Source organism: Lepisma saccharinum, chromosome 6, assembly GCF_977018435.1.
Source record: "Lepisma saccharinum chromosome 6, izLepSacc3.1, whole genome shotgun sequence".
Taxonomy (NCBI): domain Eukaryota; kingdom Metazoa; phylum Arthropoda; class Insecta; order Zygentoma; family Lepismatidae; genus Lepisma; species Lepisma saccharinum.
This window is the reverse complement of record NC_139234.1, coordinates 723,341-737,550: the sequence shown is the minus strand read 5'-3', so window position 1 is coordinate 737,550 and position 14,210 is coordinate 723,341. Positions and strand designations below refer to the sequence as shown.

Here is a 14,210-nt window from a genome sequence, read left to right as displayed (position 1 = left end):
ATTGTATGCATCACTACATACAATATATGCAACATAGTCCATCCAAAATAATATGTTAGACCAACATTCTCTGTATAACATTAAATCAAGGCTATAAAGAGAATACCTTAATAGGGTGGCCACTCTAGGATGATGATAGCCGGTTTTCAAGGCTATAAGCAGATATTTTCCCCATTTCAATCTTACCTATTACCACTTCTCATCACCCACACAAATATATTAACAATATCAAAGGTCTGTGTGATTCCAAAGTATCAAACAAATCTAATGCAATTCAATTAAACGGCAAGATATATTTAAAATATTTAATTTAAGGTGTGGAATTTACATTTGCCATTTCACATATTGAGACTCGAAATGCATCTACAAACACAAGTCACAAATGTTATGGGATATACTTATCTATGAAAAACTGTGAAATGTAAAAGAATTTCAAACTCAAATTTACCTAATTAACTTCAAGATATCTTATCTTGCGAAAATTTTCCATCTGTCATATTGTTCTTCAAAGGACACTAACAGAGTAAACGGATTAAGAGAATTGTGTTTTATTTTCCACGCAGCTTTCTTTACCTTCTTTGATAGAAATAAAAGATACATTTTACATGTCTACAGAGAAAAATGCACACAAAATTCCCAAAGCCAATAATTCACGCAGAATTCCCTGCGAGTAGCCACCCTGTTTAATGAAAACACAAACCTTATATCTTTAGGACAAAAATAAAGTGAAAGTAAAAAAAGAAAAAAAAAAGAAATAAAATGTCAAAATTGTGGGATATCTATGAGACTAAAATACAAAAAGAAATGTTTCATAGAAAATTGCTTGACTAATTTATGGAACAAGAAAACTGAGCTATGTTTTACATCCTTAACATCAAGATAAGCTGAGCTTTTATACTGTAAGGGCTGCTAACCTTTGAAGCATCTGCAGACTTTTCACTGATTGCGCAAACTTCTCCCGGACTCAGTTCCTTCAGAGATTCGCTTTCAAACTCCAGGCTCCCTCCACTGTTCCTGTTCCCTGGAATGTACTTCTGGAGCCACTGGAATTCTGGCAAAGGTTCACGCCTCTTCGTGACAACTAATCACACGAAATAACACAAGCCATATTTATATTTACTTTGGTTGAGGTACTACTCATACACTTGAAAACCACAGTAATTTAAAATTTCTCAGAACAGTTATGAACATGGAATGATGGCATTAGATTGTGCATTGAAACTATACCATATCAATCAACCAGTTTTGGTTGCATATGTTACTCTTAGATCATGATAAAATTGAAGTACAAGGGGAAATCTGCAAAAAAAATCAAGGCTAAGAATGAGAAATTTATTTATTTATTTGAGAAAATTTCAGATACAGCACAGGTGGCCATTTTACACTGAAATTGTCAACAATGAGAAAGCAATAATTATAATAAGCATAAAGATAAAAAATAAAATAAAATAAATAAATAAAAATAAATAAGAAATAATTAAGAGTAACAAAACAACATAAAAGTGAATAGCAAATGAACAAACAAATAAGTAAGAGATGGCACTATGTGATATTAATTACAAGTATTTCTTCTGATAGAAGACCGAAAGGCAAACTCGGAGGAAAATATATCAATATTTGAGGGCAGATCATTGTATTGTGTGGCAAGTCTATAAAAGAGAGATCTTTTTTGAATAAAATTCAAGGCTAAAAATAACACTTTTTATATTAGAATTAAATTACATTAATATTTTGCACTAAATATTTATAAATAGTTCTTTGTACATTTACAAGGACATTAAAAATTGAGTTTCAGAAAAAGTTAAATAAATTGCTATTTCTGTTGATTTGTTCAAAACTGGGCAATGCTTTTATTTATAAAAATAATGTTTAATAAAATTACCTTCTTTAATTTTCAACAACATAAACATTAAGCTGGAAAAAGTGCCTCCTAGGGTAATTTTAGGTGTCAAAGGGGCAGGGGTGCTGCTATTACCGTTAACTTTAAAGTGATGACAATTTATTCTTAGTAATTTTCCTTGTATGTACGCATTGATTGTTTGTAGAATTATTTATCTTGTAGTCTATGGTTATTATAAGCATAAAAACACATATGGAATCGAAAATAAAGGATTCCCGGATGACAATATTATGTCATCTTCACGTCAACCATGGTGCTAGAAAAAAGGATATGGGGAGGTAAGAGGGGTGGGGAGACACAGCAAATATAACGATATCACCTCAAGTGCAAAAGGTATAATCATGGCAAAAGTTGATCTATGTCGTCCGAAGGCAGATCTGGCACCAAAAGAGCTAAGTTGGCAACAGTGGCGTGGAGGGAAGAGCCTCACAGAAACTGTTTCTCATGCTCTTAAATACAAAGCAAAATAATAAGGAGATATGAAACACTGAAACTCACCTTCAATGCAGCGAAAAATCTCCCCTACAAAGTTACTTGTCTGGTTCCCAGGAGTCATTTCAAAGAGGAGCTTCAGCTTGTGGGATGAAATGTTTACATCAATCCCTTCCTGGAATTTACTTTCTACAAAGCAAGAAAATCCAGCACATTTTAATAAATACTGATAACCACAATAAGAATTTAGTAAATGAAAGAATTATAATGAAAAGGCACATATACAGGGTGTTTCACCCTGCAATCAATTGGAACGTCCTTCAGTTGGACACCCATTGTCACAAAGCTAGTCCGCTACTCCGTGTCGGGAACATGAGACTATTTAACTCTCTAGGGCTTGCTGGGTTTAAAACACAACATGGTTCTCAAAGTTAGACAAAGTTTTATAATCACTTGTCTCCTATAGTATACTGACTTACAAGCAACATACAGCTTTATACACGTTCCTATAGTTTTGTCATTTGATGCTTGAAGAGGCAAAAAGAACACTTCTCATAGCATTTCAAATCACGATCCACAAAAACAGAAATACATACAGAATTAACTTTGGGCAAGACAATCAAAATACATGAAAGTTTCTATACGAGGATACTATTTTGCTTATCGCCAGAAAGAAACAATTAACACATACCAATACACCATTCTTGGATTCCATTTACATTTACCATTACTGTCTTCTTGCCGATTCCTCACTTTTCTCTTGTTTTCCGACTCAGCCCGTCGTCAGATGAAAATATTCAGGCACGACCATTCACTCCCTCTGGCAAGTTGGAAATGTGACTTCAACACTGACAGATTACAACACATTTCAGAATGTTTCTAGTTCAATGAACTGCTTTACGGTCTGTGATACAATTAATATAAGTTGAAATAACAAACAGTTTTTAAAAATCTCAATATCTCAACAAATATCAAACCTTAAACACTCAGGTTTGATACACAATTAGTGGAAATAAATTACAAAAAATGATGGTTGCAACATTGATGAAAACCAGGGTGTACTATGTGTAATAGAGGTTGAAAATTGACTTGACATGGATTGAATTGTTGTTTTAAGTCCACTTTATGCACAGTAAGGCTAATCGGGACTGGACCTACAGTTTAAAGTGGGATCCGAACCACTATGAGCCTCCAGCGGGAATCGAACCTGGCACCCCTTGATTACAAGGCGACAACACTACCACTGCACCATCGGGGAGCCAAGGAGGTTGAAAAACAGGCTGTCCTTGGCAAAGGGTCACACTTTACACCACCGTGTGGGGCATGAGTTGCGAGCTTGTGATTGTCCTGTCACCAATTTCATCTTATTGCCTTTCATTCTCATCTTTGCAATTAGACAATAGGGCCAGGAAAGATAAAAGGTAAAGTCCCCCGTGCATACAGCACCATGCCATAAAGGCACATTTAGGAGGATGTGGGGGTAGGGCTGGATTTTATTCTAAGGATTTAATTTGGTGGTATTCATTTTCTATCTTGGCCATTTTGGAGGTGATGTGATCAGCACCATGCTCCGGCCACATATATCCTCCAGGGTTACCTCTAGGTACCCATCGATTTGAGACTGGGTTAGCCCAAAAGCGACTTTATGCGGGGACAAGGTTGGAAAAATTCCGACCTTAGATCAGCCATCCTGGGAAAGCAAAGTAAAATAAAACAAATCAATCCAATCCAATTATGCCAAAATTCTGGTAAGAGCAAGTTAAATATTCAAAATAGAAATGTTAGAATAATTGGCACGGCTTCTGAGAAGCATAAACGAAAAGAGAAGCTCACCTATCTCACACCTGAATTCTGCATCCACTGGGAGGACCCTTTCCAGCGTGAGGTCCGAGAACAGCTGGGCAGGTGTCCGGGAGGTGATGAAGACAAATAGTGCGCTGTCTCCTTCATGTTCCACCAACGCCAACAGGCGAGATGTTCGCACCCAGTCCTGGACGAGGTTTGCTTCAAGTACCTGTCATGTGTTAAGGAGAACATTTTCTGATACTAAGTGCACAATGAAATCTTACAATCTACAAATTAGAGTACTGCAATGAGGGCTTTCGCTCGATATTTCAAACGGGTGACGCTAGATGGCATAGAGAATTGATAGGTTTCCTGTTCGAGTGAAAAATGCTAGAACTCTCTAAGCCTATTAGTACACGTATTTAAGTCATTTGTCTGTTAGAGGGTCCTCAAATGAAGGGCTCTGGTATTGATTGGTTGAGTTGGTGTTTGTAAGTCCACGTTATGCACAAGGCTAATCTGGACTGGACCTACAGTTTAAAGTGGGATCCAAACAACTATGTGCCTCCACCGGGTATCGAACCTGGGACCCCTTGATTAAAAGGCAAGGGCTCGGGTGTAAAACACAGTAAGTGTCATTTTGGTCTCTTTTTTAGTTACAAAGTAAGATGAGCCATCCTTCAATTTTCGAGTGAAATTGTCATGTCATACAATTTGTATTGGACTCAGTGAAGCCTTCTGAAATTGGTAAACACAACACGAAAACAATTTATCTCCAGTATAGCTTCTAATAACCTTTTCTCTTAATGAACTCGGAAATAACCAAAATGTCACTTACCATGTTTTACACCCCAGCTCTTCAAATATGGATTGTGAAGTAACAGATGCAATGAAATTGAAACTTAATTGAACATAGACATCATCTCCATGTTAAAATGCAGTTTTGTTTATCTTACCAGTGATATGTGAAAATGAAATAGATGATTATGGGCTGAAACTACGTAGGCTGACATTTTATGTTTCTATGATTATTGTCACATGAAAATGATGTTTCATTGAATGTTATAACAGCATCTTATTATTTTCCAGAATATGATTATCCTTTTGTGAACAATGATGTACAGGAATGTGTTACACTGTGCTATGGTATTCTTACTTTTTTAGGCATGCATATCCAAGTTTTCTATCTTATGTTTTGGTCTGTAGAGATTGCATTCTTTCATATGTATCACAGTTAGTTCTTATGTAGTAATATACGGACTTATTATTTAGAATTGTAATTGCATAGAGTAGTTTCCTTCCATGTGTTTTATGTTGAGCGTGCTGCCAATCATTCCACTATGAGTGCGGTACGCTCGAGCGTGGGAGAAGTGAATGAGTCTGAGCGAGCGAAAGTCCCATGCAGCATTCTACTGCAAATACTTGAACATTATCAACTGGATGGCATCTGGAAAAGAAACTGGTCCAACAAAGAGGAACCAGTAAGGTGAAAAGTTGCAGAAAACATATAAAGAATGAACAACACATATAAAACTACAAAGAAGCTGCACTTGCATGAGTTCAGACATAACCAAAGTTTGTTTTAAATCCACTTTAGGTTCAAAATCTAGATTAACATGGGATCCAAACCACTGTATATTGTGCCTTGCCTCTTGACTGTATAAATAACCATGAGGCAAATAAAGATAATTTTTATTCTTCCCTCATCCTTGTCATCTATGGAAGAATTCTCCGCAAACAGAATCTGAAAGGATACCGAGGAGACACGCTCTCCTGAGCACAACTTGCTCTGGACTATGGCTTGTTGATCTACTTGAGCCATGTTGCAGGTGTGTCTTCACGAAAGCAATGGAAATGCCTCTTCACCTGCACTGCATTGCTGAAAAGAAAAAAAATTGGTTGCAATATTTGTATTAGCTAATTACAGTGGAGGTAAATATTTGCTATGAAATAGTAGTGAAAATGTTTGTTTGTGTGTGTAAATATATCTTCAAGCCAACATGATTTACTATTATCAGAGGAATACTATCTAGATCTTATGAATATATCTCTTCATCAGGAATTATAAAACGTTTTTATGGCAAGTTTCAAATTTTAGACTTCTGAAATCAGTGGCGAAAATATAGTACAAGCAATGCAAGCACTGCTTGCACTATTAGAATATTATATAATGTACTTCATGTTTTAGCCCTATTTAGTTTTCATTGCACTCAATTTGGCAACTTTTTATGGCCACAAACACCCTCAGCAGATCTGAAGCAAGCACCTGACTCAATGCTTGCATCCGCTGGACGATACAACCAATGCACCCCAAAGGATCACATGGCGAAGCATGAAATCTTGTTGGAGAAACGGGCCTCTCCTCACAGAAAAGCTGAGCCTTCAGTGCTTCTCAGAAAGCAACCGAAAGCAGGAGAGATTGCCAGTAACCAATGCATGTCTTCCTGCATGCGTAAAGAAGATCGCGAGGAAAATATTAATTATTAATCATAAAATAACTGAAAGAAACTATTATCATTGCTCTAAATCCCATATAGGCTACTTAAATTACAACTTATTTTGTATTTCGCGAATTTTAAAATGAGTCAAAAATTTGACGGGTTGGATCAAAGATGGTAAGGGCGAGCGTTTGTGTTTCCGGGAAGAGGAATGTCTGCAATCTTCAACCTACGTCCAGCTTGAATTAGGCCACGAGCACACGAGTGTTGACATCTACAGTGTTGGCAACTGTTAAATTATTTACACGGTAATTCAAGTGAACTGTTTAACAAATTTTACAAGTAAATTCAATAAAATAATGACTTTTGAATAGATCTTTTGGGTGAAAAAAGAACTATCTTCTGATATTTGTAAATAGCACAAAATTGTATTATTATGGCACTTAATTACTGGAATATTATAAACATACTCCTTCTGTTGTAATCATTTTGATTCCACAGCGTAATTTCTATCTCCAAATTGATATATATTCTCCCGTGAGCGATAAAATTAAGGACATAGTTTCATATCACTTTCTGTCGTTTCACAGCTTTTCAAAGTCATCTTGTTTGGATGCTGTTGGGGAAAGAGTTTGCAAGGAAGTGTGTCTTTGTTGCTGGTGTTTGTGCTGTGAATCAATCGAAACTAACATAAATTTGGGAACGGTTGATACGGCGAAGTGCGGGTGTTTTACTGTATGTTTGAGATAGGCTGATCAGGACTGGACCTACAGTTTAAAGTGGGATCCGAACTACCATGCAATGTGCCTCAACCGGGTATCGAACGTGGCACCCATCGACTGCAAGGCGATGCCGTTACCACTACGGCATCGGGGAGGCTTCAGGGGTGTATTATTTTGCAATGTAAATGGGGAGGGGAGTATCCGACACTTCCAGGAGTTTGGAATTTATTGTGGTGAGTAAATCGTCCATGCATGTGTCTCTCTGCTTCAATCGAAATCTCTTAATGCTTGTCCTCTGTGTCAGAGGTGCCCACTTAAAATACATTGGGGGGGGGGGGGGGGGCAAGATTGGAATCAACAATATATTATATATGTAAATATAATAATTGCTGTCCCTCTATGTGAGTTTGGGGAATGGCAAAAAGTGTTACAAATTCTCAATTACAATCACGAAGCGCAAAAAAAACAAATGCGTGCCAACGTTATGTCATCTTTTGCCCATATTAAAAACAATGCACAAATAAAGGTAATCAATAAATAGGAAATTCCATACCCCCTTAGTCATATAAGGAACATTCGTTTAAAAGGAAATATGATGATTGCGAAGACTATGGATTGATTTTATTACCGCTACCTTATTACATTTTGACAAATCTAGTATTTTTTTTTGTTTTGCTTATGAAACTAACTGAGCCAATGAGGCTACATAACTTTTACCCTCACCCCCCCCCCCCTCCCTTCTGGCATGCCATTGTACTATATGCATTGTTGTACTGAACAATGCTCACCTCCTTCGTCAGTCCACGCTTTGTTACTGTCTGAAATCATTTTGCACGTGCTCTGTAAAGTGGGGTGACCAGACGTCCAGACTTTTTGAGGGTCTGCGATGCTACTCTAAAAAACCAAATATGTCCTATTTTTCAACAGCATTCTGCAAAATGTCTTGCAAAACATCCAGACGAATTGTTTACCTCTTTCAAACTGTTAGTGTCTTTCAAATTGATATTATTGACCTAAAAATTGTCATGCTTGCGACGTTCATCTTACTTCAAAGCTTGTATTTATTGCCTAGAAGCAGATATTATTGCATGATATATGAAAGGTACCGAGGGGTGACTCAAAGTATATGCAGGAGAGTTTTCAAAATTGAAAATAATCCAATTCTGGGGATTTGCATGTTTCATGCATTGATGAGATGATTACTACAGCTGCGGAAAGAGACAAATATATCCTCAGTATCGATTGCTATTTTAATATTATTTCACAATGTATTAATGCTTTATGGTACGATAGTAAGGAAACACATACACAAAAAACCAGTAAGAATGCGAGAGATAGGAAGGTTAACATTAAAAAACAATCAAATCAACTTAAGAAGAAAACAGATTGTGTAATATGTCAGGGCATGATTTTTCCTTTGCAAAAGAGAGGAGGGTGCATTTGATGTGCTCTTTTAGTTATAGATGCAACCATCACTCCCCTCTCAGTACGCATCCATGGATGTCCTGCTATTCATTTCAGAAAAGCACCCTACTGTAAAGTAAGAAATATCACACAAAGTGAGACTAGATACTCCATTGTGTGTGTGCAATTTTGTAATATATGCATACCTTTAAGAATACTGATGGATAAATCTTATCTACTTCCTTCACTTTAAGAAGAATTAAATATTTGTCTGGAAGGAAGACTGAACCTGGCTACCTAACCTAACAACAATGGGTCTGAATATTACGGTTTTGATGATTATGCTAACGAAAATTGTTGTTCCTGCCTTGCCAGTATCTAGGGAAAGACGCAACACATTTTCAATCATTTACATGTGTTTCTTATCTATTCAATGTCTTTCTCTGTGTAAATTATGACAATTTTACACCTTTTACTCCAATGAAAATCATAATTTCTAAAAACATTAAAATTTTAGTATCCACCAAACGTCTGAAATTCCTTTACTTTCTTCTTTTTCACATTGGTACTTACGTATTCTGCATTGCTAAGGATTCTTGAAGGTGGCATTTCATTTTTTTTCCGACAATAATTTCAATTTTCCACATATCGAGTAATTATTGTTCGTTCGTTTTTGGGTTGCATCACACACAATATGGCGGGCAAATCTTGACTAGCGTTGTCGATGATCATTGGGGGTGCAGTGTTTCCAACCTTCTTCACCAAAAATTACCTACTTTCGTGTTACTGATTTCGTAATTTTTTCGGGTTTGAAAACCCCCAAGAACAATGCATGGCAAGGTTAGGTAAGGTAAGGTAAGGCAAACATAGTTAAAATTGTTATTTAACATTAGAAAAATTCAGTTGCAAAACCACAGACAGCTTTCGTGCATCAGAGAGACATTAATCTTGAAAAATACATGATTTACCAGCAAAATAAGTTAAGCGAGGGGAAAAAAACTTCCGAGAACTTCGTAAAGTCTACAGAAACTCATTTCGGTAAGTACTTTCTCCTGTAAAATTGAAGAAATACGTTTTGCGGATACTAAAATTTTACCCTAAAAACAAGTTTCAATTACACACTGAAATTATGTTTGGTAACAGTTCCTTATATCGGATATTTTGTGTTTCGGATGGTTCATACTTACCAATTGTGTATTGCGGAACATAGTTCAAGGTGCCATTATGCTTTTTACACAAAAACAAACACAATTTTTCACATACAGAGTGATTTTTATTTTATTCCTTTCTTCGCTTCTGGAACACAAAATATGGCGAACACATCTTGACTCACATTGTGGGTATGCAGTGTTTCAACCTTTTTCACCGAAAAATACCTACTATCGTGTTCGTCACTGGTGGAAATTATACATTATGCACGGGTAGCCCCACGAACCATTATGCACGGTAGCTGATGCAATTGCCATGCAATTGTGTGTCGGTGGGATATTTCTCTTGAAAAATATATGATTTGCGGTTAAATAGATTCCACGATGAAAGAAAATCCCTCCACGAACGTTGGATAGCTTGGAGAAACTCATTTCCATAAGTAGTGTCTTCTGTAAAACTGAAGAAATGTGTTTCTGATATACCGAACTGTTACCTTACGTTTTGTCTCCTGATTGCACACAATGTAATGCACTACAAGTATACAAATAGCTCTTTTTTAAATTACGACAGTAAAACTTTTTTAAACTAATATACTTTCACGATACCATAGTCTGCATTAATGCAAGTACATATTTTTTTTCTTTAAATATCCTTTATTTATACTGGTGTTATGCAACTATTGCAGCTCGAGGTTAACGGGGTACGACATATTACTATATATATATTATTTTAGAAAGTAGAATTAAACATTTTTATGAAATATTTACCATTAAAAGTTCATGCAAGAAAAATTATCTGATACGAATAAACTGAAATTGACATAATGCAGCACAATATAGTTGGATGTAGGGGTCTATTCTTAATTACGATTCCAAGGCATTGTAATGTTATTGCCAATAACACACAACGTGAAATACTTCAAGATCCATTCTATCAGTATTTCTTTTCGCCAAATTATTCACTCCGTGTAAAGGAAATTACTATATTATCTGAAAGGCATCCCATTCCCAATGTACGTTACACTAACACCATGCTAACATGCTACGATGCTAACACATCAACAACATTACCAAAGTTTTTGTAATAATTCTCATCTTCTATACAACACGATTGACAGTCGGCTTCTGCCGCATTCGTCATCATCGAGTTGTACCGCAGAAACACAACGCTTATTCTATACACATTTTACTAATTATGCCATACATCTCCCTACAAAGGGCGAAATGCAGGCAGACGATATGAAGTCTAGGAGCACAGAGAAAAAATATTTTATCTGTCGAAAATTTTACCGAAAAAAATTCGCGTCCCGATCCCGAACACAGTCGTGACATTTCAAGTGATCATTTCAAAAATGTGTTATTTCTCGATGTATTCTGCATTGCAAGTGTCAGCCACTTCTCGTAAATTTTTAGTTATTAATTAAAAAAAGAAAGAAAACTTACGGGAAAATGACGTGTAGAATTCGAGATTTCCAAAGTGTCTGGAAATATTATGTATACATATTTAATAACCTTGTGTGTAGATAGAACAGTAGGCACACTTTTAAGAATTGCATAAGATGTTTACATTCATATATGAACGTTACTGACCCAAGGTAAGGAGTACATTCACGTTCTTCCAAAAATACAGGGTCAAACCTCTCCCTGCAAGAACAGCGAAAGATTTTCGGTAGCCCATGAAAAACACTTTTCTCAAATAACTACTTGCTGGAAATTCAGTATTAGTAGAAGTACATTTTTAACTAGCTCCAGAATAAGTTCCTATTATTGAAAATACGTTTTGCAGTATTAAGATAAGGTGCGTTGCAAAATGATAAGAACGGTACCGCAGATAGCGAAATGGGGAAAACAAAAAGCAAACGGAAAATAAAAACGATGGCCACGGACACAAATAGACGTGTGTATTATACGAAAGCAGTTACTGTTCGCGCAGACGGGTATATGCAAGGATATTAGAAGTATATGTACGAGCAAGTACGAAAACATGGCACATGAGGTCGGCCGAGTGTTGCAAAATTATAAGAACGGAGCCAGGTAACGTCTTTCCCGTGACACCAGAGGCAGCGAATGAACACGTCTCAGCACGCACCAACGGCAGACAGTTGTTAACAGTGATTTGCCCAGGAAAGGAGGCGAGGAAGTCGTGCGGACAAGTGTAGTAGAATGGGCCTTGGAAAAGCGTTGTCAGAACGTGAAAAAGGCCAGATATTGGCTTATAAAGAAGAGGGAGTGGCTGCGAATGTGCTCGCACGTCGGCTTGGGCGGAGTGCGTGTGTGGTGAAGAATTATCTGCGATTAAGGGAACAATATGGTATAAAGAAAGCGCCGGGAAGGCCGTGAAAATTAACGCCGCGGCAGGAACGTTCTGTTGTGAGGAAGTTGGCAGCTGGGAACACGTCACTTGGACAGTTGTCTCGCGATCCGAATATGCGTGTACATAAATCCACGCTATGAAGGACTGTCAAACGGTGCAATCGTCTTCTCTATCGCAAAGCCAAGGTACAGCCGCGACTCACTGCACAACATAAAGATCGGCGAGTCGACTGGGCCAGGACTTATGTGACGTGGAAGGAGGAATGGCGGCGTGTCATCTTCAGCGACGAGAAAAAATTCAATTTAGACGGTCCAGATGGCTGGCGGTATTATTGGCACGATCTACGCAAAGAGGAACGGATCTTCTCCAAGCGACAGCAAGGAGGGCAGTCTCTAATAGTGTGGGGCTTCGGATATCATGGCACCACCAACCTAGCATTTCCTACGGGTCGTCTGAATGCACCAGCATACCAAACCATACTGGAGGACAACCTATTGCCTTTTGCTGCACACATAGCTGACACCCCATGGGTGTTCCAACAAGGCAACGCCACAATACACACGGCTGAATCCACTGTAATGTGGTTTCTGGAGAAGAACGTCTTTGCAATGGCTTGGCCTGCTAATTCTCCAGATGTTAATCCTATGGAGAACCTTTGGGGTATTCTTTGCCATGCGCGGCGACTACGTGGGTGCTCCGGGGCTCGAGCACCCACATAAATAATCTTGTGGGTGCGCCGCACCCACAAGATGTTTAGTTTGATAAAAACAAAATAAAATAAATATTTCTCACTTGCCATTATCAAAAAATAATAAGCAATTAAAACATTGAGATGGGACAGAATTTGATAAAGACAAGCTAACATTGCACAGGGACATGTTTCTAGATGTGTGCAGAACGAACAAAGAAAAAGTAGCCAACTTGTCAGACATTACAAATATTTCAAGTAGAGAAAACAGTGGTTCCATGCGTGAAATGTTCACAGAATTTGTGAAGTTTGTAAGGGTGATTTTAACTATACCTGTTACTTCTTGTACCTCTGAGCGGTCATTTTCAGCACTTAGACGATTGAAAACGATTTTGCGGTCAACAATGACCCAAATAATATTGAATGATTTGTCAATTTTGCATGTTCATAAAGAAATGACTAAAAATATTGACATTACCAAAATTGCAAACAAATTCAGAAGTGCAAATGACGTAAGAAGGAATGTGTTTTATATTGAAAGTTAACATGTCATGATTATTATTATTATTATTATTATTATTTGGTACATAAAGTTAGTCATTTTGTAGTTTCTGTTCACAACAAAATCCTTGCATAGTTCTTTCTGCAATACAATTAAAAGGATTTGCATTTATGCAGATTTTTTCATTTTAATTTGTATGAATGTGGTATTTTCTTTTAGTAACGTGTTGATAATATTATTGCCTCTTGCAATCATTGTGCATGTAAGTTGTTTAAAGTATACAATACTTGATAATTACAGATCTATCCGCCATTGATATGCACCCACAGAAATTTTGGAAAGTCGGCGCCCTTGTTCTTTGCCGAGCTGTATACACCAATGGTACCCAGTATGACAACATCCACGATATACATCATGCTATTGTTGCTGCATGGAACGATCTCGATGTTACTCTGTTGCAAACACTCGTGGATAACATGTGTGATAGAGTTTTCCATATTGTGCACCGACAAGGTTCCTTTATTGGCTAATAAGTGATAGTGTTCCTATCATTTTGCAACGGTCGGAGTGGCCTGTTTTGTCTTTTTTTCTAAACTGTACATATTGCCCTTGTTGTCACATGCCTGTTACTTTTCAGATCGAAATGTGTGCTCTTTCTGTAATAATATAACCATTGATTATATGTTCGTACTCTTATTTTCGTTACTTTGTACACTTTCCCACAGCGTTCTTATCATTTTGCAACACACCTTAATATAACCTAAACTCTCGAATAAATTATTAAAGGTTGGTATAAATTTAAATATTAATGAATAATGTGATAACTGCACTTGCGCCATCTGCTTTTTTTACGACCAGTGGCAGTCTCTTCAGTCTT

The 14,210-nt window shown here is 37.1% G+C and overlaps 1 protein-coding gene across 1 annotated transcript in view; it reads right to left on the bottom strand.

Annotated features, from left to right (window-relative positions):
* The window catches only part of Ocrl (Oculocerebrorenal syndrome of Lowe), a 45,502-nt gene extending 34,625 nt beyond the window's left edge, over positions 1–10,877 (bottom strand). Inside the window, exons 1-5 of the mRNA XM_083123353.1 lie at positions 10,598–10,877; positions 5,874–5,996; positions 4,166–4,346; positions 2,399–2,521; positions 915–1,081 (exon numbers count right to left, since the gene is read on the bottom strand). Of these exons, the coding sequence (XP_082979479.1) occupies positions 915–1,081; positions 2,399–2,521; positions 4,166–4,346; positions 5,874–5,939 (537 nt within the window). The 5' untranslated portion in view covers positions 5,940–5,996; positions 10,598–10,877. The remainder of the gene's footprint in view (positions 1–914; positions 1,082–2,398; positions 2,522–4,165; positions 4,347–5,873; positions 5,997–10,597) is intronic.
* Between the last annotated feature and the right edge of the window lie 3,333 nt (positions 10,878–14,210).